The sequence below is a fragment of the Corticium candelabrum genome, chromosome 9 (genome assembly GCF_963422355.1).
Source record: "Corticium candelabrum chromosome 9, ooCorCand1.1, whole genome shotgun sequence".
In the NCBI taxonomy this organism is placed as follows: Eukaryota; Metazoa; Porifera; class Homoscleromorpha; order Homosclerophorida; family Plakinidae; genus Corticium; species Corticium candelabrum.
Window position 1 is genome coordinate 1,974,912 of NC_085093.1, and position 24,658 is coordinate 1,999,569.

Below are 24,658 nucleotides of genomic sequence, written 5' to 3' on the forward strand. Positions count from 1 at the left end.
CACACACACACACACACACACACACACACACACACACACACACAAATGACGTTGATTGATTAATTCATTTGTTAGGTTGTAGTTTCAACGGTGTGACACTCTCTAGCTATATTTAATGATTTATTACTGTACGTCCTTCCATAGTGATTCCAGTGCTTATCAACAAACAAGTATCCGAACTGATAGATCAAGAGGAATGGTCGGCTCTGTCACAACCACACGTCGCTATAAGTATCTCTTACACCTCAATTGATTCAAAAATTGTTTTATTTGCTACACAGCTTCAGAGATGAGACCAATACAGAATATGATCAAAAATGAATAAGACAGACATCGACACGACACTGGCTATTATCCTACCATGTACTACATCTCAGTTATGTCTGGAAAGCATGTCATATCAATCCAACTTGTTCTCTTCCTCTTAGCTTTGCATCAAGTCAGTTTACTTTTTGATAGTTACAAACGGCACTATTTATTCCAATAACCAGTTCAATAGTTAGTCGACATGTAGCCCTCATGTTCTATGATGTAGTGTTTGTACTTCCGTCTGCAATTTGTTTGTGATGGTCATTGTGATCTGTATCAAATATTGTAGGCAAAACTCTACTGACGACTCATCACCACTGCTCTAGACATCCAATTCCAAAAAGGATGTAATAGATGATTCGGATCTAGACGTTCAAGAAACCACTGAGATGTAAAGAAAACTCACAAACGTATGTTCAAACTCGTACGCAGTGCGACATACGAGAGCAGCAATTCTCTCCACAGGCCAGTATCCGGGACTTCGCAATGTCGCGTCACTTCTCTGCGCAGACCTCACAGATCTGGCCGCTGCATTCAAATTCGCTGGCATGTACGCAAAAATAACCAGACGTAAAGGATCGCGACGATTTCTCGTCGCCCAGCAGAGATCCAGATCGAAGTTGAGTGATCCTACGTTGCGCTCTCTCGCCGCAGATGAGGAAAAAGACCGTCTGTGAGTGCATGTTTCGAGAGGTAATGGTGGAAAAATAATACATGTCAGAGAGCCGGATCCGAACTCTGGAAACTGACCGTTCATGTGTAGCACACTCAGCAATACTTGCGCATGCGCAAATCGTATCTAATAGTTTGTGCATACGTACACCCTACATAATTATAAAATCGTTTAGTCTAATCAAAACAGAATAAAACATTTTGTAGTGAAGTGATGCGGTATCTGGTCTAGATATGTCCCGCCTATCTATGATGCTGAAAAAGTTCCCCTACCTAGTAGTCCCCTTTCAGTTTCCCTTTCTATAAGTTTCCTAACTTGCGTTTGCCAAAGCTGCCAGACAATAACCTCGACGTCACAAGACTAGACGGCTGGTGAGTCATGCGCTGATCAGAGTCTGCAAATCAGTACGTGGCGGGACATAATTGTGGTCTAGTACTTTCAGATGGCTGATGGTCCAGGTAACGCACTGGGTGGCGACAATGGTCAAGGCGGCTACCGCTATGACGCAAACTATTCCCAAATAACTTCTTCCATCAGTAAAAGACAAAAATGGAAACATATCTGGTACACTTACCACTTCAAACACACAAATAGTGAGCACACTTAGTGGGGCGTGACCAAGGTGTGACGTCATAACTAGCTGTGTGTCCAAATTTGCTTCATACACTGCCTAGACAACGTTTTGCGCACGAAAGTTTGTTCTGTTGCACTTCAGACCACGTACGCACTAGGGACTAGGACAATTAACGCGCCACTCATGCCTTAGTGGTTACTAATTAAAGTTTAAAATAAAAGTTAGTAAAGTTTAATAATTTAAACTAAAAATTTAGGCACACTGCTATGGTTTATCAAGTTTGCAAATTGTAACGTTTGATTATATTTCTGTTTTGTAGCTTGTCACTCGTTTGTAGCATTCCACTTTCAGGCTTCATTGTGATCCTTGAGTTCAGCCTGATTCTGCGCTTCAGTGATTACGGTCCACAAGACCAAGTCATGACGTCTCAAGACCAAATTCCACTTGCAGCATCAACCATCTACTGTGACGGTGTTCAAATTGAAGACAAGAGCAATAATGGATTTATCAACCTCTACGTTTTTCCTCAAACTCCACCCCTCACACTATGGCAGACATTCACTGTGAGTGAAAACTTTACAATTGCTCCAAAGGGTAAAAGTATCTACTGGTCTTACTACATGAATCGAGGCTCTCAAGTTAATTTATCATTATGTGCTGAGCCAAGTATATCCTTGTATGTGTTCAAAGGAAAAGACAATTTTGATGGCTACGAGGACGACGACTCATATGAAACCTTTTATCACAACCAATATTCTGGTGTATGTTTTAATGGCACAAATGGTCTCAAATCCATTCGTGTAAGTTCTAGAGATGAATACTACTTTTTGTTCAAAGGCGACAAGTCTGTGAGATCGGACGTCAACATGACACTGTCCTTCAATCGTACCATGTACAACATCTCAGCCATGTCTGGAAAAACATGTCATGCCAATCCAACTTGCTCTCTCCCACTTAACTATGCATCAAGTCAGTTTACTTTACTCGTTACAAACGACACTTTGCAGTCTAATGAGAGCATCAGTGTTCATTGGAGTCACAGTCCTCGTAACTGGTTCTATGGTGTGGCATTTGTACTACCTGGTGGACTTTTATTTGTGATCTTTCTTGCCTATTTAGTACATTGTTATCACAGAATCCGGGGCGGCTGCAACCGCCGTCAATCAATAAGTTTTAGCTCACAACTGTTACTAGACTTCAGTCCGACAGGAGAAGTAGCACGTCAGCCCTCATATCGTGCCCAATGGACAATGAACAACTAACTAGACTATAAATGAAACTCACAAATTTTGGCTCAAATTGGCGGCAGCATAGTGACTTTTCCAAGCTTCTAGTTGTAAAACGTTCATCGTAGTTATGACAATGTATTCTAGACTGTAGTGTGTATGTTTGATTAACATGGAATGTACGCGCATGTATTGTGTCTGTACTTTACATGTAAATCTGCATAATTAGCTAAAGCAATAAAATGCATCACATAGTAATTAACTAAAAGCAACGATTGTTACCACAGACAGACAGACAGACAGACAGACAGACAGACAGACAGACAGACAGACAGACAGACAGACAGACAGACAAACAGACAGACAGACAGACAGACAGACAGACAGACAGACCGACACACACACACACACACACACACACACACACACACACACACACACACACACATGCACACACCTAACAGCTGCAAGACTATTAGAAGAACAGTACTAAAGCCAAAGCTAATAATTTTGGTTGGCAACAGATTTTAAAACTATTTCAAAATGGCGCCATTATATTGAATGGAGCCTCTTCATGTCACAATGGCATCTCCAACAGTTGAACTTAGTTCACGTCTAGCACCCCGCCCTAATCTGTGTGTACGCTTGTTAACTACTGATAGATTCTTGCACCGTCTTGTTAATTAATTGATTGACTATAACAATTGTCCGTACTATTCAAAGTACTAAAACATTTTGAAACAATGAGAAAGATGCGGGGTTGACTATGTAGGTGTGTTGTGACATCTTTCATGAATTCACTCTTAGAGATCGATGAGCAATACATCATCCCTACATTGCACTGTTTTCTAGATACTATCGATCTATAAACCAGGGTTTTACCTAGTCTCGCGTAGCTAGACCCTTTTCCCGCGTCGTATTTTCGCGACGCGGGAAAAGGGTCTGGGTACGCGAGACTAGGTTTGTATAGATAACCCTCGAATAAACTTAGTTTTCAATTTGGCAGGTCACGTGACAAAGTATTTCATACTTTTATTTTTTCTTTAACTAGATGACGTGCTAGACAAGTAAATGATGACAGTCCCAAAACTAGAGCTACCTAGCCTAGAGGTAAATAGAAAGGCACTGCTTGTAAACTGCATGTAGTGCTAAATAAAAATATCTGGATGACGTCACTTTTGCATTCTACTATCGACCAGATTTCCGAACTTGCGACCAGGAACGCGTAAATCTGCATGCATGCACGTGAGCTGTTGCGCGTGACCACTACAGTCACGAGTTCTTGCTGCTTCACACGCTGAACTCGCAAAACTGCTTTCTCAGAATGCAATATGAGGAAGACGGCAGCGGCGGCGGACGCAACCGTCGTTCCAACAGACAAGCGGTCTACTACCTAGGGAATTGTCTCGGGAAATGTGGTAAAGAATGTGTAGGTATCGCACGCTGCTTTCTCTGGTAAGTGTGCTTCCAGTACAGTAGGTGTATGTGTCAGTCTGATACGCAATGGTCCTCTAGCTAGACAGTTCAACAAGGGCGTAACCGTATGTATTTGTTATTTAATTAATTAATCGGTTAAAAATCCACAGAGACACAAATCTACAATACTTGTCAACACGCGCCCATTTCGTGTACCTAGCTTTACAAATCTACTCACGCAAGTCATTCATTACCTAGGGAGCGTTGTGTGCTTGCTTGTATATAACTGTTGGATGATTCGAGTTTGCTATTTTTTAGTTCTGTTTATCTAAAGATAATGGCGTCTTTTAGCTAGTGTCGTTGCATCACGCTGTAACAAACAGCCGCCGCGGCTACGGTTTGCGTCCGATCTCCGCGAAAATCGACACGCGATCGCGACGGTGACGTTGCAATGCAAACATTGGATGCCAGGTTCCCTTTCAAGGGGTCGACCCTGAAGCGTTTGCCGCGTTGGAGGGGTCTGAACGTACTAGTAACCGTCTTGACGTTTGATAGCGTTATTCAGATAGTTCATCAGAGAGCATTATACATCTATTTAGCCTACCTGAATGCGGTGGGACTACTAGCTCTAGGAGTGCTAACTCAAGGCAGTTCCCTAGAACCTTTCTGGCCGAAAGTATGAGAACGGGAAAAGCTCTGGCTATAGTAGGTTACTATCTAGTGCGGCCGATGTGCGAGCTTGTGTGTGTGTGTGTGTGTGTGTGTGTGTGTGTGTGTGTGTGTGTGTGTGTGTGTGTGTGTGTGTGTGTGTGTGTGTGCGTGCGCGCGCGCGCGCACGCGCTATAGCTCCCCAGAGCTGCAACCATGCACTTTTTAAATTCATTCTTCAGACAATTACAAGTTACACTAGGTGACGAGTTGACAAAACAGTCGACTCTCAATTCGTTAAACTGTATAATGCTCAATAAATTAACGTGCAATCTTGATTTTAACGTGCCATTTGACCATTGTCTCTGTGTTGTAGCGACCGCTGTTGGCTTTATTTGGCTCTACTTAGCATTACTGTTTCTGCTGTGGTCATCCGATTCGTTTCGTATGCTCCAGTGGAAGACATGTACAAGAGTACTTACCAAGATCAAATTCCTGTTGAAACATTATCAACTATCTTCTGTGACAGTGTTCAAGTCCAAAACAAAGACAATTATGGTTTCATGTACCTCCACGTCTTTCCACACACTCCACCTCTCACTCTTTGGCAAACATTCAATGTGACTGAAGACTTGACAATCGTTCCAAACGCTTTTGATTACAGCTATTTCTACATGAGTCAGCAATCCCAAGTCAATGTTGAGCTATGTGCTCAGCCAAGTATATCGTTGTACGTGATCAGGGGTCACAACAATTTCCAGTTTTGGAGGCATGAATATGATGGTTACTTCGTTTTTCACAACCGTTATTCTGGTCCATGTTTGAATGGCACAAATGGTTTCGCTTCCATTGATGTCGGATCCAACGATGACTATTATTTTTTTTGTGATCAAAAACGACAATTTGGTAAACAAGACAGACATCAACATGACACTGGCTTTCAATCGTACCATGTACAACATCTCAGCCATGTCTGGTAAAGCATGTCATGTCAATCCAACTTGCTCTCTTCCTCTTAGCTTTGCATCAAGTCAGTTTCCTTTGATAGTTACAAACGGCACTGTATATTCAGATAACCAGTTTAACAGTAAGTCGACATGTAGCCCTCGTAACTGGTTCTATGGTGTAGCGTTTGTTCTTCCGGCTGGACTTTTACTTCCGATAACTATCGTCATCTGTATCAAGCGGTATAGGCCAAAGTCTACTGGAGACTCAGCACGACTGCTGCCTAAATCCAATTCCAAAAAGGATGTACTAGATGGTTCACATCCAAACGTCCAAGAAACCCCTGAGATGTGAAGAAAACTCACAAATACATCATAAAATTTTCGGATAGGTCATCGGACTCGTTCAACTTGTCATTAAGAGTAGCAATGTATTTGTTGATATCTGTTTCAAGAATAGTCACGTGTCTGTTTGATTGGATTGGTATGAAATATATGTGTAATAGCTATATTATGTGTGTGCTTTACAAGTAAAATTTGTAACTTGTAACACAAAAACAAGTTTCATGCCTTTAGTCCCCACGTGTTAATTAATTCGAAACAGCTCTGCAGTAAATCTCTGTAGAGCTGCCTAGTACTTCCTAGATGTCAAACAATACAAACAGCCCTCGAAATAAATAATTTAAATAAAATTAAACAATACACAACAAAATACCCAAACTCTAGAGTCATTCCGAAATAGTAAATTACAGCTTACTGCTCTACAGCTAGAATTACAAAAGATTGCATGTCGCCTACGTCGTCATTTCTTCCCGCTTCTGTGGTTAGACGGGCGTTGAAATCATCGTCCTGCCTGTCAATAGACACAAACACAACTCGTACACAGTGCGACATACTAGAGCAGCAACGACCCGACCTTGACGACACGCGCTTTTTTCTCCACCGGTCCGTATCCGGGACTTCGTATTCTGACGGCGCAGCGCAGACCACACAGACCTAGCTGTGCATTCAAATTCGCGGACATCTCACTAGAAGAAACTTAGCAAATAACCCGACGATAAGGGTCGCAACGATTTCTCGTCGCCCAGAACAGAGCCCAGATCGAAGTTGAGTGAAACGTCGCTCGCTCTCGCTGCAGATGAGGAAAAAGACCGTCTGTTAGTGTATGTTTCGAGAGGTGACGGTAGCTAAATAATACCGGACGTCAGAGAGCTGGATCCGAACTCTGGAAACTGTTCATGTCTAACACATGCGCAAATCGTATCTAAAGTTTTGTTTCGAATGCACGTACGCCTTACATAAAATGGTTTAGTTTAATTAAAACAGAATAAAACATTTTGTAGTGCACGAAGTGGTCTTTTTGTTGCAGTTTCTGGTTAGCTAAATATGTCCTGCCCATAGGGTGGTGTAGCGCACGTGGATGACACTGAAAGTTGAAGTTCCCTTTTTAGTCCTCTTTTAGTTTCCCTTCTTAGAAGTTTCCCTAACTTGCGCGTGCCAAACCTGTCAAACAATAACCTGGACGTCACAAGATTAGACGGCTGGTAAGTCATGCGCTGATCAGAGTCTACAAATCAGTGGCGGGATGCCTATAACTGTGGTCTAGTACTTTCAGATGGCTGATAGTCCAGGAAACGCACAGCATGGCGACAATGGTCAAGGCGGCTACCGCTATGACGGAAACTATTCCCAAATATCTTCTTCCATCATAAAAAGACAATTATGGAAATATATCTGGCACACTTACCACTTCAAACACACAAATAGTGAGCACCTTTGTGGGGCGTGACCAAGGTGTGACGTCATAACTAGCTGTGTGTCCAAATTTGCTTCATACACTGCATAAACAACGTTTCGTGCACGAAAGTTTGTTCTGTTGCACTTCAGACCACGTCCTAAGGATTGGAACAATTAACGCGCCACTCATGCCTTAGTGGTTACTAATTAATTAAAGTTTAAAATAAAAGTTAATAAAGTTTAATAATTAAACAAGTTCGCAAATTATAACGTTTGATCATGTTTCTGTTTGTAGCTTGGGAATTAGTGGTAGCCTTGCATTTGGAGGCTTGGCTTTTATCTTTCGTTTCAGCCTGATTCTGCGCTTCATTGATTACGGTCCACAAGACCAAGTCATGACGTCTCAAGACCAAATTCCAATTGCAACACCAACCATCTTCTGTGACGGTGTGCAAATTGAAGACGAGCAGTAATGGGTTTATTAACCTCTACGTTTTTCCTCATACTCCACCCCTCACACTATGGCAGACACTCACTGTGAGTGAAAACTTTACAATTGCTCCAAAGGGTAAGAATATCTACTGGTCTTACTACATGAATCAAAGCTCTCAACTTAATTTATCATTATGTGCTGAGCCAAGTATATCCTTGTATGTGTTCAAAGGAAAAGACAAATTTGATGGCTACGAGGACAACGACTCTTACGACACATTTTATTACAACCAATATTCTGGTGTATGTTTTGTAGTATCCGGGTTCTGGTCACCCGGTGGTTGGATCCTGGTAGTAGATCTTTCAATAGCGAACCACGAGATATTACGCTGGCGACGAGGACGGCGACGTTGGGCGATTGGCAGAATTCGATGAAGCCAAAGACAACTGGCGGCAGCACACAGAACGGATGCAGCAGTTCTTTGTGGCTAACGAGATAGAAGATGCCGCCAGAAAGCGCGCAATATTTTGTAAGAAGCGTGGGAGCTCGTACGTATACACTGTTGAGAAACTTGGTACATCCGGACAAGCCAGGAGAAAAGCCGTTTGCAGACATCTGTGCCACGTTGGAGGTCCATTTCCACCCAAAGCCTTCTACTACGATGCAACGTTTCAAATTCAACAGCAGAAGCCGCCAGCCAGATGAGTCAGTGGCGAATTACGTAGCAGAATTACGTAGGCTGGCCGAATATTGTGAGTTTGGGGATTCGTTGAGTGATTTGCTGCGAGATAGACTGGTAGTGGGAGTTCAAGATGAGAAGATTCAGAGACGGTTGTTGTCAGAGCGAGATCTGAAACTCCAGAAAGAGTACGAGGTGGCTCAAGCGATGGAGTTGGCAGCTAAGAATGCTGAACAGTTGAGTGCTAGCGCAAGTGTGGATGTCAAGCCTGAGACACCACCAGTGGTTGTCCAAAATGTAAACAGCCAGAAACCCACTCTGTCAAGCTGCTATCGATGTGGTTATAAGGGCCGTGTTCCATCCAGCTGCCGTTTTAAGTCAGCAATTTGTCACGGGTGCAAAAAGATGGGGCACATACTTAGAGCATGCAAGGCCAAAGGGAAGGGTGGCAAGCAAGAACAGCGAGCAGCTGTAGTGAAACAGGAATGGGAATTACCCCAGGATGGTGAACAGTCACAACAGTATCATCACTATATGACTCACAAAGTGAGTAAAGAGGAGATAGTAAATTCTTTGGAGTCAAACCAGAAGCCCTGGTTCACTCCAGTGATGATAGAAGGGAAAAAGCTTGACATGGAAATCGACACTGGTGCATCAGTGTCACTGATCAGTGAAGCTGTTTATAGGCAGCTGTGGAAAAAGCAGCGCCCTGCATTGCGTAATACAGCCATTGTCCTGAAGACCAATACAGGAGAGTAAATTCCTTTGCTGGGAAGGATCATCGTCAAGGCAAGTAGCCCTCAGGCCAGGATGGGGTAGAGCTACTATTACTAGTCGTGAAAGGGAGTGGCCCTAGTTTGTGAGGGCGTGACTGGCTGAGTAAACTGAAAATGAACTGGCAGGCATCCCACCAGGGTTTGCGACTGGATAGAGAGAAACTGGATGGTATCCTGGAGCAGTATTAGGAGGTATTTAGAGATGAACTAGAGCTCCAAAAGGGTGTAGAAGTCAAGATCCACGTAGACGCTCAAACAACTCCTCGTTTTTATATGCAAGAAACGTACCACATGCAATCAGAGAACAAGTGGAAGAGTCTCTTTGCAAATTGGTTGATGCTGGAATTGTCGAGCCTGTACGGCACTCTGAATGGGCAGCACCAATAGTCCCAATTTTGAAGGCAGATGGCTCTATTAGAGTTTTTGGGGATTATAAAATGACAGTCAATCAAGTAGCAAAACCTGATAACTATCCCCGGCCACGGATAAATGACCTTCTTGCTCGATTGGGTGGAGCAAAGGTTTTTAGCAAACTCGACATGTCACAAGCGTACCATCAGCTGGCACTGGACGAGCAGTCAAAACCTTTGTCATTATAAACACCCACAAGGGGTTATTTCAATATAATCGATTACCTTTTGTTGTGTCTGCGGCTCCAGCCATATTTCAACGCACAATGGAGAATCTGTTGCAAGGTATTGAGGGGTGGTAGTATATCTTGATGATGTCCTAGTTACTGGGAAGTGTCAGGGTCAGCATTTACAGCGGTTAGAGGAAGTCCTCCAGAGATTGTCCGCTGCAGGGCTGCGACTCAAGAGAGTGAAATGCCAGTTCATGGTTCCATCAGTGCAGTATTTGGGAGTCACCATCGATGCAGAAGGCACTCATCCAAATAAAGACAAAATTAGAGCTATTCAGGAAGCTCTCGCACCAACATCTGTGAAAGAACTCAAGGCTTTTCTTGGGTTACTAAACTATTACAGCAAGTTCCTCCACAATATTTCAAGTGTATTGGCACCACTATACAAATTACTGAAGAAGGGAGTGAAGTGGCACTTGGGAAATAAACAGGAAACAGCATTTAAGGAATCTAAAAGAGCATTGATTTCTCAGAAAGATTTGATTCATTACGATGCACGAAAGCCTCTGATCCTAGCTTGTGATGCATCACCAGTAGGTGTTGGGGCGGTATTGTCTCACCAGCAAGACGATGACAGTGAACGTCCCATAGCATTCGCTTCGAGGACGTTGAGGAGTGCAGAACAAAAATACGCCCAGATAGAACAGGAAGGCTTGGCAGTAGTGTTTGGAGTTACACGTTTTCACGAATACATCTATGGAAGACATTTTACATTAGTCTTAAATCATAAACCACTTCTGACCCTGTTTAATGAAAGAACTGGAGTGTCCGAAATAGCGTCAGCAAGGATTCAAAGATGGACCCTCAAATTATCTGGCTACCATCACACTTTCAGGCATAAACCAGGAATCATGAATGGTAACGCTGATGGATTGAGCAGATTGCCATTAAGAGGACAGCCAGATGTTTTAGAGGAGTCGCCACCACCCGAAGTTGTTAGTCTCTTGCATCGGTTGGAAGTTCTCGAAAGTCCTATATCCGCAGACGAAATCAAACGGTGGACACGTGAAGATCCTGTACTAGCGAGAGTGTTGAAATACGTGCTGCAAGGATGGCCCGCTAACTTACTAGGTGATTTTGTAGACGCAATGAAGCCGTACAAGTCTAGGGCAAATGAACTGTCAGTGCAAGATGGTTGTGTTCTGTGGGGTGCCCGCGTGTTAGTGCCTGAGAAAGGAAGGCAGGCAGTGCTCACACAACTGCATGATGGGCACCCAGGCTGTTCAAGAATGAAAGGGATTGCAAGAACCATAGTTTGGTGGCCAGGGGTTGATTCTGAAATAGAAGGAACTGTTCTGAAGTGTCTTACATGCCAGCAGCAAGCGAGAGCACCGCCATTAGCTCCACTGTGTGCATGGGAATGGCCAGAAACGCCATGGAGGAGATTGCATGTCGACTATGCAGGGCCGTCTATGGGAGCATACTTTTTGTCATTGTGGATGCTCGCACCAAATGGATGGATATTCACTACACGGGCAATTCTTGTACATCAGCCATCACAATAGAGAAACTACGTGACTCTTTCGCCACTCATGGGTTGCCGGATACATTAGTGTCTGACAATGGACCTTGTTTTGTGTGACAGGAGTTCGAAGGATTTATGAAGGGCAGCGGTATTAGGCATGTTCGGACAGCACCCTATCATCCCGCCTCTAATGGCCTTGCAGGGAGGGCAGTGAAGTCGTTTAAAGCTGGCACGCGGAAGCAATCATCAGGGTCTGTAAAGACCAAGTTGGCAAACTTTTTACTCAACTATCGTGCCACCCCGCATACAACCACTGGAGTGGCACCAGCGCAACTATTAATGGGGCGAAGGCTGACAACATCCATAGACAGGCTGTTCCCGGATGTGTCAAGGAAAGTGGTCCAAACACAGTTGCAACAGAAGAATTACCACGATCAGCATGTCACATACCGTCCATTTCAGGTACAAGACAGAGTATTTATCAGGAACTATGCAAATGGCCCAATTTGGGTACCTTTGGTGATATTAGCTGTCACGGGCCCACTGTCTTATGAGTGTCAATTAGTCGATGGACGTCGATTACGCCGACACCAAGATCAGTTGCGGAAGAGGGAGTTAGACGTAACACCTCCAGTAGTTAGGGAAGGACTGAGTTGTGGTGAAGGACTGCCAGAGATGGTGGACAGTTTTCAGAAGGCACCTGACCCTGTGGTTGCTGGTGGTCCTTTCGACCTAACACTGGAGGATTCTCTAGTTACACCAGAAGAGCCAGTGATCTGGGCACCGATGCCAAGTCCACCTACAGCAAGTGAAGGGAAACTGTCACCTGAGCCAATGTCAACTCCGGAATCAGTAGCACCAAGACGATCGACAAGGATTCGGAAGGAACCGAGCCGTTTAGACTTGTGACTGTAAATCGACAGAGTTGTTGTTGTGTTGGGTAGTTCGATAAAGGTAGTGGGAAGGGGTGTAGTATCCGGGTGCTGGTCATCCGGGGTTGGATCCTGGTAGTAGATCTTTCAATAGCGAACCACGAGATATTACATGTGTAATATGCTACTATACGAGTAGACAACACGGGCGAGGATCGCTTGGATACCGAGACAACGACACTCCTTGACGGTCAAGTACCGACTCTCAATATTTATGATTACAAACGTTTATATAGCAAGTGCACGCCCACTAATCACACTACTACTGTTACATATACCACATTCCTCCCCTCTTTGCTCCAAACATACTTCTAAGATACAATCAATTAACGCAAAACTCAACGCAACAAGTCAATTATTAGTTAATATCATAGTCTCTATGCCACACAGGTGGAACCCGGTTTCTTTCTGGACGGACTGAAAGTGTATGTTTGGTTCTTCTTCTTGTAGCTCATGCTCCCTGTTCTCTAATTCTGGTGGAAGTACCACTATCGATATCTCCTCTCCAAGCATTTCAACAGCTGGAGCCGGAAGACATTCTTCATCTTCAATTGCTTTATTCTTCTCAGGTCGACCTTTCTTTTTCTTGTACGTCAGTCCTTCTTGTTGTTGTTCCATGGGATGTCTATAACATGGTTTCAGTCTGTTGTAGTGCACCATGGCAGCTCCCTTCTTGACATTTTTCACCAAGTAATTCACGTCTCCTTTCTTTCTCAGTACCCTGTATGGCCCTTTCCACGAACTTGATAACTTCTTCACATGACCCTTCTTTACTGCCGGACTATATAGCCAAACCAAGTCTCCTTGTTGGTATTCATGCCTTACTTCAATTTCCTTGTTATATGACTTTGCTTGATTCTGTTGTGCCTCTGCCAAACATTTTCTAACATTTTCCATACTCTTCATCTGTGCTTCACTTAGAGCTGAAACGTATTCTGACGTTAACTGTGGTACTTGCTCTTTTTCTTCCAAGATAACATCTAACCGTTGTCGTCCATCCCTTCCAAACATTAGTTTAAACGGTGTTTCCTGTGCTGATGACTGTTTCGCTGATCTGTAAACCATCAACACCGTCGCAATCCACTCGTCCCAATTCTTCTGATTCTCATCCACATGTTTCGCTAAAAGATCTAATAGCGTTCTGTTTAACCTCTCCACCAAACCATCACACTGCGGGTGGTATGGTGTTGTTCTTGCCTTTTTCATCGCCAGCAAACTGCATAGCTCTTTCATCACTGATCCTTCGAAATTCCTTCCCTGGTCACTATGCAACACAAGTGGCACCCCAAACCTTGATATTACTTCATTGTACAGTACTTTTGCAACAGTGGTAGCTTTCTGATCAGGCAACGGAAAAACCTCTGGCCACTTTGTATAGTAATCAGAAACCACTAACAAGTATTTATTTCCGTTGTTCGAAACAGGAAGAGGACCCAAAATATCCATGGCCAGCATTTCCATGGGTGATCCAATCGGTACGCTCATCAATGGCGCTCTCGGATTCACCGCTGGTCCTTTCCTTCTTGCACACACCTCACAACAACGAACCCAGTCCATCACATCCGTAGTATACCCAGGCCACCATGCTCTCTCCTCAAGCCTAGCCAAGGTCTTCTCAACACCCATATGTCCTGCCTTGTCGTGTACCTCCTTGAGTACATCATGTATCATTGCACTTGGAATAACTAAAGCTTCTTTCCTTTCCCACCGTCCACCAGGTAGAGCCACGTACTTTTCCCTATGTAACACTCCATCCCTGATGCGTAACTGGTGATACAATCGTTTGTATGATCTCAAACATCCATCTTTACTCCAAGACCTAGGTGGCTTATGTTGGTGTTCCAGCCGATAGATGACTTCAGCTAATACCTGGTCTTGTCTCTGCAGCATTGCCATTTCATCTAACTTCCAATCTGCTTCAAATCCGACTGCATTTACAGAGTAAGGAGTCATTACTTCGTCCAGAGTCTCTGTACCATCTGCCTCTACTTTCTCTTGTTCTCCACTGTTCTGCCCCCCCCCCCTACTCTTCTTGACAGAGCATCAGCTGGCACATTCGCTTTCCCGGGGATGTGTTGTACAGAAAACTCGTATTCTGCTAGTGTGGCTAACCATCTAGCTAACCTTCCTTGAGGCTCTTTCATACTCTTCAACCAGACCAGTGGTTGATGATCTGTCCTGAGCAAGAACGGTTTACCGTAAAGGTAACATCGGAAGTGGCCTATGGCCCAGACAATTGCTAGCATCTCCTTTTCAATAGTTGAATAGTTCTTTTCATGTTGGTGCAATGTCCTACTCGCAAAACTCACTACACGTTGTGAGCCCTCAACTGTCTGTTGGAGTACTGCACCCAAACCAATCTCACTAGCATCCACAGATAACTCAAAAGGTAGACTAAAGTCTGAAAAAGACAACACAGGCCTTGTAGCCATCTTTTCTCGTATCTCTGTAAATGCTTTCTCACAGCTTACTGACCACTCAAATGGTTTCTGCTTCTTCAAAAGTTCATATAGTGGTGCAGCAGTCTCAGAGAAATTAGGTATAAATCGCCTATAATACCCGGCCATACCAAGAAAGGTTTTCAGTTGGCTCACATCCTTGGGACTTGGGTATTCGCTCACTGCTTTAACCCGTTCGCTATTCGGTTGGAGTCCCTTTTCCGATACTGTATGTCCCAGATAACACACTTCTGATCGCACAAACTGACACTTACTAGGCTTTAGCTTCAGATTAGCCTTTTCCAATCTTTCAAACACTAGTCCCAGCCTTTGCATGTGCTTGTCAAAGCTCGACGAAAACACTATTACGTCATCTAGGTAAATGAGGCACTCCGACCACTGTAACCCTGCTAGTACTACCTCCATCATCCGCTGAAAGGTTGCAGGAGCATTGGCCAATCCAAAAGGCATTTTGTTAAATTGCCACAAACCCTTTTGCGTAACAAAAGCAGTTTTCTTTTTGTCTTCCTCTGCTACCGGCACCTGCCAGTACCCTGCTGCCAAGTCTAAGGTAGTGAAATACCTCGCACCCGATAATGCATCCAACGTGTCATCTATTCTTGGGAGAGGGTAACTATCCTTTACTGTGACAGCATTCAAACGTCGGTAATCAATACAAAATCTGACACCACCATCTCGTTTCTTCACGAGAACTACAGGCGAGGACCACGGACTATTTGAACAACTCACTATTCCTGTGTCCAACATTAGTGTCACCTGTTTGTCAACCTCCTCTTTCAGTGTGTGTGGTATTCTACGTGGTAGTTGTTTCACAGGCTGTGCTGTGCCCGTAGGTATTTTATGCTCCACTACCCCTGTCGTACCTATGTCCATAGGTCCTGTCGAAAAGACACTACGATACTTAAGCAGTACTCGTGACAGCTCGTTTCTTTCCTTGTCACCAAGATGGTCCAAATGAAAGATACTCAAAAAGTTCTCAGTGTCGTTCATCTCCGTACCCACCATTCCACACACTAAACCTGACTGCTCTACTGTACTCACCTCCTCAATGTCAACCAGTTCTGCTATTACTGCTCCTGTCTTCACAAAAGTTGTGTCTCGAAGATTCAATAACTGCACTGGCACTTCACCTTGTTCTCCGTCTACTAATGCTCTAGCAACCATAACACCTGTTTTATCAACAAAACCAGCATTCGGCTCAATCACCCTTGCCTCAGTAAGACAGCATGGCCTCCCTTCAGAATCCACAACTTGACCCTTGATCATACGCCTACTGGTACCCGGCATGGTAAAGCTATGCCTTACTGCAAGAAAACACAAACCAACTGAAGGTGTCTTCAGTGGAACTGAACCTCCTGCCCAACGCAACAGTCTCTCCTTTAGATCCAAAACTACTGCATGTTGTGACAAGAAGTCGATCCCTAAGATGGGTCCTGGTATGTCAACATCAGCCACAACAAACTTGTGAGAGATAGTCCATTCACTCATCCTAATCACTAATGACAAACTCCCTGTCACATGAATGTTAGAGCCATCTACATTCTTGAGTGCAAACCCTTCAGGCAAAGAATCTATTTGCATGTCCAACTGTGATTGTTCACCGCTAAATATTTCTAGCCATTTGTGTGAAATCACGGAAACTGACGCCCCAGTGTCTACCAAACAATTCCATGCCTTCCCCCCAATAACAACGGACACCAACAACGACGACGGATCACTAAATACCTTCTGAGTCCAACGACATGATGCAATGTGCTTTCCCTCCGGCTCACCAAATGAACTCTTGCTTCTTCTCGAAACCGTCTTCTTCATTAGAGGCTTCATTGTACTCTGCATTTGTTCCGCATCTGTCACTTTGTCACGCCCCAACACCATTCTTCTGCGAGAACACGCCCGTGCCAAATGACCTAACTCACCACAAACATAACATGGACCAATGTCCTTCCCACGATATCTGGATACATCATTAGTAGGACAAAACCGCTTGTAATGTCCGTACTCACCACAACCAAAACATTGCACTTGTTTGCAATTCCGTTGTGTCTGCTTCGCCTCCCCTCTTACCGGGTGTGATGTCTTCTCGAGAGTGTCCAGTCGATCTGATATAGCTCGCACTGCTCTCATAATGTGACCCGACGCACTCTCTTCTTCGTCGTCATCCTCACACGCCGTTACTCCAGCGATTCGCCTAGCTCGCAAGCCTCTGCGCTTCTCCAACAGCATCAACTCCCTAGCTCGCGTAACCGTATCTTCAAGCGTTTTAGGCGCGAGGATGAACAATTGATCCGCGACAGGCGTTGGCAAACCCTCCAGAAAGTAATCGATTAATTGCCTATTACGAAGTTCGTTAGGCAAATTCGGCGCTGCCCGATCGATCAGCCGCTCTAACGCTCGTAGGAAGACCTCCACATCCTCTCCAGCCTGCATCTTCCGGTCTTGCAGCTGTCGATGCGCTAATCGACGAGCTTCTTCTGTGTCCGGGGCAAAAGACTGCTTGATCCCTTTTACCAGTTCATCGTACGACTCGGCAGTTGCGTGCCTTTCATATACAGCGAATGCCCTTCCTTTCAGCAGCAGCGGAAGCCGTAGTAGTTTCTCGTCTGCATCCCAACGATTCGCCTTCGCGCAGATGTCAAAGCGCTTCACCCAGAGTTCGAAATCACCGTCACCAAACGATTCTGGCAGCTGTGGCGTACGAGGGACTTGAACAACTACGTTCGGCTGCACTTCATGCTGCACCTCGTCGGCCATTTCTGCGATGTTCGATTCCTGGTCGTTCAAATCCACTCAGGAAATCCCGCTCCTTGACACCAGATGTAATGCTACTATACGAGTAGACAACACGGGCGAGGATCGCTTAGATACCGAGACAACGACACTCCTTGACGGTCAAGTACCGACTCTCAATATTTATGATTACAAACGTTTATATAGCAAGTGCACGCCCACTAATCACACTACTACTGTTACATATACCACACGCTGATCAGAGTCTGCAAATCAGTGGCGAGATACATACAACTGTGGTCTAGTACTTTCAGATGGCTGATGGTCCAGGAAACGCACTGGGTGGCGATAACGGTCAAGGGGGCTACCGCTATGACGGAAACTATTTCCAAATAACTTCTTCCATCAGTAAAAGACAAGAATGGAAATATATCTGGTACACTTACCACTTCAAACACACAAATAGTGAGCACACATAGTGGGGCGTGACCAAGTTGTGACGTCATAACTAACTGTGTTCCCAAATTTGCTTCATACACTGCATAAATTAACAACGTTTTGTGGACGAAAGTTTGTTCTGTTGCACTTCAGACCACATACGCCCTAGGGAATGAGACAATTAACGCGCCACTCATGCCTTAGTGGTTACTAATTAAAGTTTAAAATAAAAGTTAATAAAGTTTAATAATTTAAACTAAATATTTAGGCACACTGCTATGGTTTATCAAGTTTGCAAATTGTAACGTTTGACTATCTTTCTGTTTGTAGCTTGGCATATAGTGGCAGCCTTGCATTTGCAGGCTTGGTTTGCATCCTTGGTGTAGGCCTAGGTCTGCGCTATGATCTTTACGATCCACAAGACCAAGTCATGACGTCTCAAGACCAAATTCCAATTGCAACATCAACCATCTTCTGTGACGGTGTTCAAATTGAAGACAAGAGCAATAATGGGTTTATTAACCTCTACGTTTTTCCTCATACTCCACCCCTCACACTATGGCAGACACTCACTGTGAGTGAAAACTTTACAATTGCTCCAAACGGTAAAAGTATCTACTGGTCTTACTACATGAATCGAGGCTCTCAACTTAATTTATCATTATGTGCTGAGCCAAGTATATCCTTGTATGTGCTCAAAGGAAAAGACAATTTATTGGGTACGAGACCGACGACTATTATGAAACCTTTTATCACAACCAATATTCTGGTGTATGTTTTAATGACACAAATGGTCTCAAATCCATTCGTGTAAGTTCTAGAGATGAATACTATTTTTTGTTCAAAGGCGACAAGTCTGTGAGATCAGACGTCAACATAATACTGTCCTTCAATCGTACCATGTACAACATCTCAGCCATGTCTGGAAAAACATGTCATGCCAATCCAACTTGCTCTCTCCCACTTAACTATGCATCAAGTCAATTTACTTTACTCGTTACAAACGACACTTTGCAGTCTAATGAGAGCATCAGTGTTCACTTGACATGTATTCCTCGTAACTGGTTCTATGGCATAGCATTTGGACTACCTGGTGGATCGTTATTTGTGATCTTCCTTGTCACCTTTTATCTTTTTATTTGCAGAGGAAGTAAAGATCGATCTGGCTCACCACCATTGCTGCCAGACTTCAATCCGACGGGAGAAGTAGTACGTCCGCCCCCACTAATGGTTCAAGTGACTCCGAGCAACACAACTAGGATATGAACAAACTCACAAACTTAATGTTAGCTCTATTTGCTGGCTTAGTGACGTACTCATGCAACTAAACTTTAGTAGTAAACTGTTAATCATATAGTCATATCAGTAGTTTATACAAGTGTACGAAATCTAGCTACTAAAGTAGTCATGTGCGTTTTGATTGGCATGGAATGTACGAGTACATGGATATCCCATATTGTGTCTATAGCAATTTACATGTAATCTGTAATTCTAAAGCAACACACACACACACACACACACACACACACACACACACACACACACACACACACACACACACACACACACAAATGACGTTGATTGATTAATTCATTTGTTAGGTTGTAGTTTCAACGGTGTGACACTCTCTAGCTATATTTAATGATTATTACTGTACGTCCTTCCATAGTGATTCCAGTGCTTATCAACAAACAAGTATCCGAACTGATAGATCAAGAGGCAGTGCTCAAAATTAGTTTTCCAAGTTAGTCGGCCGTATGGCCAGTAATGCCAGAAGTTGTTAGCCGGTCATTCAAATTTTTTACCGGTCGTCTAATTTAATTAGTAATCAAAAGCAGTTAGTAATCAAAAATTAGTAATCTCTAATTTAATTAGCAATCATAAACCAAGAAACAAGAGTCAGTTGAATACACATATTACTAAGGAAGTAGGCATTAGTTTACAACATGAAAGCACCTAAAATTGCAGTAACTAACAAAACATAGCAAACTGTGAACTGCTTTCCTTTATAATGTTACAGTTTTACATCAAATTAAGCAATTTACTCTAACACCACACTATAAGCATATTTGTTCGAACATAACTAGTTACTACAGATCTGAGATGCTATTCTGACATCATGCAAGTTGTGCTAGTGCATGTGACGATGCAAGTTGTGGTAGTGTGACGATGCAAGTTGTGGTACTGTGACCATATTTCACTCATCATTCAAGATCCAAGAGTCCCAATCATCCAGAGATACCGACTGCTCTGCCTCACATATTGTTTCAGTTGCCTCATTGATCACTGAAGTGTCTTCTTGTTGATGAATGGTCTCGCTGCTGCATTCAATTTTTATTTTTTTGGGATGACTTTCATAACGAGTTCTTGAACAGTCTGACCACCATAACTGTACAGCAGCGCTTGAATCAAAATTTTCAAGTTCAGTTCCCTCAACACTGACCTCTAGCAGATCAGATAACGTCTCCTGACTAAGACTTGTTCTACGATCAGTTTTAATAAGTTTTAAGCGGGAGAAAAGGCGTTCTACTTTTGCAGTACTAAACGGTAAGCTGAAAAGGAGCTGTGCAATAGCAACTAAATTCCTAAATTGCGTGCAGTCAGGTCCAAATGCCAAGCGGTACCAAACATGTTGATACCCATCTCTGTCCACTCGAAGATATTGATGTGCATAGTCAAGCATCTCCTTGGCTTCTTCCTGAATTGCTGCTAGATCAGTAGCCTTGGCCTCGAGAGGAGCTCGGAAATTCTCAACTAGCATTGAAACAGCCTCTGTAAGCTGATGAGAGAAAGACTCATCGGTTTTGTGTGAGTACCAGGCTTGTGTGTCCAAGAAAACCATAATAGCCCTCATAAGTTTTGTGTCTGACCATGAAAGTCTTTCCTTCAATTCATCATCCAATCTTCTCAGATCACTTAAAGCTTGCTGTCTGCAGCTGTTCACAACAACATCATTGAAGTGATGTAATTCAATTCCTTGATACGTCATTTTGCCATCTGCACTTTCTATTAGATTGTCCATGACACGTCTGCTTGCAAACCAATTGGTTAAGGGAGTTTCTTTCAACTGTTCCATGGCTCGGTGACTTTTGAGTACTGATTGAATTGCCTTTATGATATCAAGATCATCTTCCTGTAAAGACAAGCTCAGACTAGCGGCGGGATCTAAAATATCTATGTAATGGGCACAGGACAGAATTATTTTTGCATGAGTCCACTTTGTCAAATAACCTTTTAGATGCTGCCGATCAGGGCTTCTAAGACTAGCATCTTCACAGAGGCTTGCTAGGTGGTTCATGTAAGCCCCATACCTATCGAGAACTCTGTGGAGTGCTCTTCGCTTATGAACAATCCATCTGCTTCCTGATGCTCTCACTGGTAGATTGCCACCCCTTGGAAAATTGTATACTTCTTTCAAATCGTTCACAATAGCCCTCAGTTCCCTACATTTCTTGGGAGACTTGTTGTAAAGATAATAGATCCTAAGAAGCATTTCATCTATTTCTTTAAATACTGGATTGGAGAGAGCGTCTCTGCTTGCCAGTTCTAGTCGATGGGCAAAACACCACATCCAGAAAATCCATGGCAGAACATTCTGAACTTTTGCTTTTAGTCCACGTATCTCTGAGATGTTTACAGCAGCACCATCAGTTCCCACACCAACAAGAATTGACAAATTTTTGACTTGCAGCACATTTTCTGGATTCATCAAATCTCTTATACCCATATCTTTCAGAGCTTCTTGTAGGCAATCGAAGAGTCCAGCAGAATCAGCCTTAGACGGTTCCAGTACTTTGAAGTATCGACTTCGAGTTATTAGCTTTTCAGAGGTGTGATCACTCTCAGAATAGATGATTGCAAACAACTCATTCTCCACTTTTCCTTTGTCAGCTGAACTATCCATCAAGATGCTGAAGAAAGGTGATGCCACTGTTTGTTTGAAATGCTGTCGCTGACTTTCAGCAATATAATGCACAAAGTGACTAGCTGCTACATCAGTTGAATATGCCTCTCCCAGCTCAACACCATGTCGTTTTTCAAGAGCACAGATAGATGGATATTTTACAAATGGAAAGTTTTCTTTTGCCAGAAAATAACATATTTCAAATTTCTTCATCATCCTTGCTTTGGTCTCCGGCTTCATCTTAAAACTTCTGGCAATCTCACTGTAATCCGTCACTGGCTCTCTCCTCTCTCTTGCTGTTTCTTTTCGCTTGTAGGACATTGCAGCTTGATGCTGAGCACTCCCAGCATGATCAATGACATTGTTGGTTCTGTGATTTCTTGACCCATCAATCCACGTTCTGGAGAAATGCTTAGTGCCACATACCTTAGATTGGTATGTTCGACACACCTCACACCACAAAATATCAACCATTGAAGGATTATCTTTCATCACTTCACATTTAAGCCATGACATAGTTTGATAATCAGCTTCATGGCTTCTTTTCCACCCCATAAATGTTTCTTTTGATATATGACGTCTGCATGTGGTTGATGACACATTTTGACGTACTGGTGTTTTTGCAAGCTCTGGAATGGTTGTAATCGGATGACTATTTGTAATCTCCCTTTGGTCTTTCTGTACATGTTTGTTCTTGTTACTTAATAACCAGGAATCAAGAGTTTGCTTGATCTTGGAAGACTTGCTTTCAGAACCCTTTGGCTTAGTAGCAGTGGCAGCCATAGCACGTTGAGTTGTACGAGAAGCATTGCCATATGCAGGCTTGTCACCATTTTGACTTTCTTGGGCTGCAGTGTGGTGTGAGTCAACAGGTATGCCAGAATCTTCATGCATAGTTTCTACTGTAATATCCATGTTCGAAGGTATTGCACAAACCCTTGGGCTCTTAGGTTGGAATCCAGACAATGACCATGACTTTGGTTCAATTCTCTTTGACTTTCTTGATTTTCTAAGGGTTTTCATTACAACAAATTCACTGGCATTCTCATCATCACTGAAGCCAAAGGTAGATTCAAGTTTGTCAGAGTCAGACTCATCACAGCAATCAGAGGCAGGAATGTCACTTTCGGCATGGTAACTGAGATTAGTGGCTGATCTGGGTAGCAAAGGCACAAAGTGATTGAGTTGAACATTTCCCTTAAGAGTTGCTGGCTGAGTTGTGCTAGACCACATGATATGAATATCATTATTTTGACTTGTTGCAGATTCCAAAGGTTGTACAATGGTATTCATAAAGGGGCGGATACGTTGGTTAACCTCAGGGTAGTGCATGTTGATGGAACAACCAATTGCTGCAGCTGCACCATAGACTTGCACCATCCCACACCAACTTCCAAATTTCTTTGTCTCATTGCCCTCCTTCACCACAGCTAAAGCTAGACTGTCCTCAGTGCCCTTTCCCACTTCCTTTGCGGCTTTGAACACGCTGTAACTCTCATCAGAAAGAAACGTGGCAATGAGTGAAGAAGGATTCACACCTGGACAAGACGAAGATTTTTCAATCAAAGCAGCTGCAATTGCCTGTGGCTTGTTGCAGAGCTGTTCTGCAACTTGCTGACGGAGTTGCTTGTGATTTTCTTCCTTTCCTGTCAAGGACATTGCAACAGCCCGAAAAAAGCAATTGCCATCAGCTCCCACACACACAGGCTTATGGGTCACCGGAGCATCATTTGGGTAAAGAAACTGCGCAACTGGGTCCAGAGACATAACGCTCTAACAATGAATTGAAAGGCAAAAAGCAACGCGGAAGTTTCAACAGATGTTAGTATACCATAATTAACGTCATTAAGTACTCACGTTCCATGTACCACAGCAAATCTTTACACAGCATGACCACTTAACTGATTGTATCATAATTCACGAGAGATGTTATGGCATTTCATAGTAACACAACAATAGCTAAACGGTCCTCTCACAAGACTTAGATAAACATGCAGGGCTGTCCCTCTCATGCAGACATGATTGAGGCCTGACAAATAAGGTAAAAGTTGGGCGGTGCTATAGATTGTAGAGTACAAATTCAGAGGCCAACACATGAACAGAGACTAAATAGATGGTGCTAAATGATGTACATAGCTAACATATAATATCACATAGCTATGTAGACTAGCTATACACTTAATTGGCTCTTCATAGAGCTGGGATAGCTCTTCTCATCACTAATTAATGACCTACAAAAGTTGACCGGTCACCTTGACCGGTAATTAGCAACTATCACCGGTCATTATCCAAATATGATCGGCCATTGACCGATGACCGGCAGTAATTTTGAGCACTGAAGAGGTATGGTCGGCTCTGTCACAACCACACGTCGCTATAAGTATCTCTTACGCCTCAATTGATTCAAAAATTGTTTTATTTGCTACACATGTACAGTTTCAGAGATGAGACCAATACAGAATATGATCAAGAATGAATAAGACAGACATCAACACGACACCGGCTATTATCGTACCATGTACAACATCTCAGTTATGTCTGGAAAGCATTTCATATCAATCCAACTGCTCACTTTCTCTTAGTTTTGCATCAAGTCAGTTTACTTTTTGATAGTTACAAACGGCACTATTTATTCCAATAACCAGTTCAATAGTTACTCGCCATGTAGCCCTCACAAC

General features: G+C 43.3%; 2 protein-coding genes across 2 annotated transcripts; both read left to right on the plus strand.

Annotated features, from left to right (window-relative positions):
- Positions 1–1,424: 1,424 nt before the first annotated feature.
- Positions 1,425–2,818, plus strand: LOC134184067 (uncharacterized). Its single transcript, XM_062651670.1, has 2 exons — positions 1,425–1,546; positions 1,876–2,818. The coding sequence occupies exons 1-2, from the start codon at positions 1,425–1,427 to the stop codon at positions 2,816–2,818; spliced, it is 1,065 nt and encodes a 354-aa protein (XP_062507654.1).
- Positions 2,819–10,249: 7,431 nt separating this feature from the next.
- Positions 10,250–12,429, plus strand: LOC134184068 (uncharacterized protein K02A2.6-like). The gene is made up of 2 exons (XM_062651671.1): positions 10,250–11,530; positions 11,641–12,429. The coding sequence occupies exons 1-2, from the start codon at positions 10,250–10,252 to the stop codon at positions 12,427–12,429; spliced, it is 2,070 nt and encodes a 689-aa protein (XP_062507655.1).
- Positions 12,430–24,658: the final 12,229 nt, after the last annotated feature.

Bases quoted from the DNA above. Each gene is read 5' to 3' on its own strand.
- LOC134184067 (XM_062651670.1), top strand. From the start codon at position 1,425: ATGGCTGATGGTCCAGGTAACGCACTGGGTGGCGACAATGGTCAAGGC. The intron at 1,547-1,875 runs GTACACTTACCA...TCTGTTTTGTAG, and splicing joins CAAAAATGGAAACATATCTG to CTTGTCACTCGTTTGTAGCA.
- LOC134184068 (XM_062651671.1), top strand. From the start codon at position 10,250: ATGGTTCCATCAGTGCAGTATTTGGGAGTCACCATCGATGCAGAAGGC. The intron at 11,531-11,640 runs GCAATTCTTGTA...TTTGTGTGACAG, and splicing joins GATGGATATTCACTACACGG to GAGTTCGAAGGATTTATGAA.